Here is a 2,069-nt window from a genome sequence, read left to right as displayed (position 1 = left end):
TAAAAATAAAGCACAGATGCAATCCCCTTTCCCCATTATTTTCTGAAGGGTTTGACTGCAGTGCTAATTATAAGCCTGAATTATAATAAATAAGAATCAGGGTTTTTCCTGGCATAAACAGACCTTTTGGGAGAATGGAAGCTTGACTATTATGGACATGAGTCTTTTTTGCCTTAACAGAAGTTTATGCATCTTCCAGTCATTTCTTGGCCACCTAATATATAAACGTGTATACGTAGCTTTAGTAAAGTACATTCTACTAGTTAATTTTTTCCTTGACTTGAGTGGTGCTAATGTTTTCTTTCTAAAAGCTCTATAGGTGCTGCCAAATTACATCATTTATACCTAAGAAAAAAGAACCCTAAAATATAATAAAAGTACTCTTTAATGTACAACAATACTACACATATTTCACTTAAATAGCATTAAAGTAGATTATTATTATTTTCCCTCAGCATCCTAGCATTTTGTGTTCTGATGTCTGGAAAATGTAAAAGTGTGCACCTTTTCATAATAAAAGTGGAGGAATTTGTGTGAAATCTAACTTTAAAGATGTGTTTTTCTGTATCTTTTAAGTCACCCTCGTTTCACCCCTGGAGATTTTTTTTAATTTTATTAATTAATTATTATTATTATGTTTTTTGATTTTATTCATATCACTGATGAGACATGATGCATGTTGCAGGGCTTCATTCGGCGGCGTGCTGACGTTTTTTGCAGGAATGTGTGTGATTTGCGGGGTTTTGCGCCGGGGAGGGTGACGGGAAATGAGGCCGCCTCCCATTGAGTATAAAACCTCCCAGTCCGGCCCCAGTCTTCCTCTTTCTGTTACCTGGCTTAGGGGCAGCAGCTTTGGCCGTGAAAACCCAGAAACACCGGTGAGTTTAGCTCCCATTCTTCACATAGAGAGGGACCCGGCCTCGGGCCTTTAACGGTTGTAGTTAAACGTGATTTGTTTAGGCGTTAGCATCTTCTTTGTGCTTCTTTCGTTTAATCCCAAACTTTGCTTTTTCGGTTACGTAACTTGACACTAACCTGTGGATTTAATTTTCGAGGGAATTAATCCTAAAAAATGGTAAAGGTCGTTCTCGCCTGATTGTATTTAACATGATAGTTTTTTGTGAGGTTTGTGCGTTAGTGGGTTTACTGGATGCTGTTTTTAAACTTTTGACGAAAGATTTTTTACGAGGGAGGAGAAAATGTAGAGTGGGCAACGGGAACAAAGGAGGGCTGCAAGACCGGAGATCCGAAGATGCTTGAATGGCATTTCTTCTCTCTCCTCACTGAAACAACTGCCCGTATTTATCCGGCAACAGGTGCTTGAAGTCCGGACGAGAGAGCTTCTGAATATTTGGCGATCTTTGTAACTTTATCCGACGTGGCCCAGTGGAGTAACACGTGTCTCGGCTGGCTTGTGGCCGAGTGAGGCCTAGCAGTAGCAGCCGCCTGCTAGCGGCTAAAGCCTAGCGCCCGAGTAGTCATGGAGTTGAATTTCAGTTTTTAACTCCGTATAAATTAAAAAGACAATACGTTTCAGTAGGCTTTGTTTTTGTTTCCACCGCCTTTCATTATGCCTACATGCCGGGATGGTTTCCTAATGTAGCCGGGCTCAAGATGCGATAGCTTAGTTGTACATGCATGTCTGTTAACGAAGCCTAACTGGTACTTAATAGTAAGCCTAACGCAATTTTTATTTTTATTTAATCTTGCCCACAGAAACTAAAACAATGGGAAAGGAAAAGACCCACATTAACATCGTGGTCATTGGCCATGTCGACTCCGGCAAGTCCACCTCCACCGGTCACTTGATCTACAAGTGCGGAGGAATCGACAAGAGAACCATCGAGAAGTTTGAGAAGGAAGCCGCTGAGGTAAGAGCTTGTGTATTTAGTTACATTTTATCCATTTTGTCTTGAAAACAGTTTCTGTTAAAAAGTCCAAGATGGCGGCGTCGGCATGCCTTCCTCTGAGCTCAACTGCCCGGCACGAGGGTGTAACAGCCGTGTGCGCGCATGCGGGGTGGGGCTTATCGCGCGCAGAGCACTGGTGGTGAATGTGCACTTTGTCTG

The 2,069-nt window shown here is 42.0% G+C and overlaps 1 protein-coding gene across 1 annotated transcript in view; it reads left to right on the top strand.

Annotated features, from left to right (window-relative positions):
• Positions 1-742: 742 nt before the first annotated feature.
• The window catches only part of LOC102292629 (elongation factor 1-alpha), a gene marked incomplete in the record, with an annotated part of 3,633 nt that continues 2,306 nt past the window's right edge, over positions 743-2,069 (top strand). Inside the window, 2 exon segments of the mRNA XM_014339600.2 lie at positions 743-878; positions 1,717-1,871. Coding sequence (XP_014195086.1) covers positions 1,728-1,871 — 144 coding nt within the window.

Source organism: Haplochromis burtoni, unplaced genomic scaffold, assembly GCF_018398535.1.
Source record: "Haplochromis burtoni strain Fernald_Lab_line unplaced genomic scaffold, NCSU_Asbu1 Contig_171, whole genome shotgun sequence".
NCBI lineage: Eukaryota > Metazoa > Chordata > Actinopteri > Cichliformes > Cichlidae > Haplochromis > Haplochromis burtoni.
Note: the sequence above shows the minus strand (reverse complement) of the source record. Positions and strands in the feature narration are given on the sequence as shown.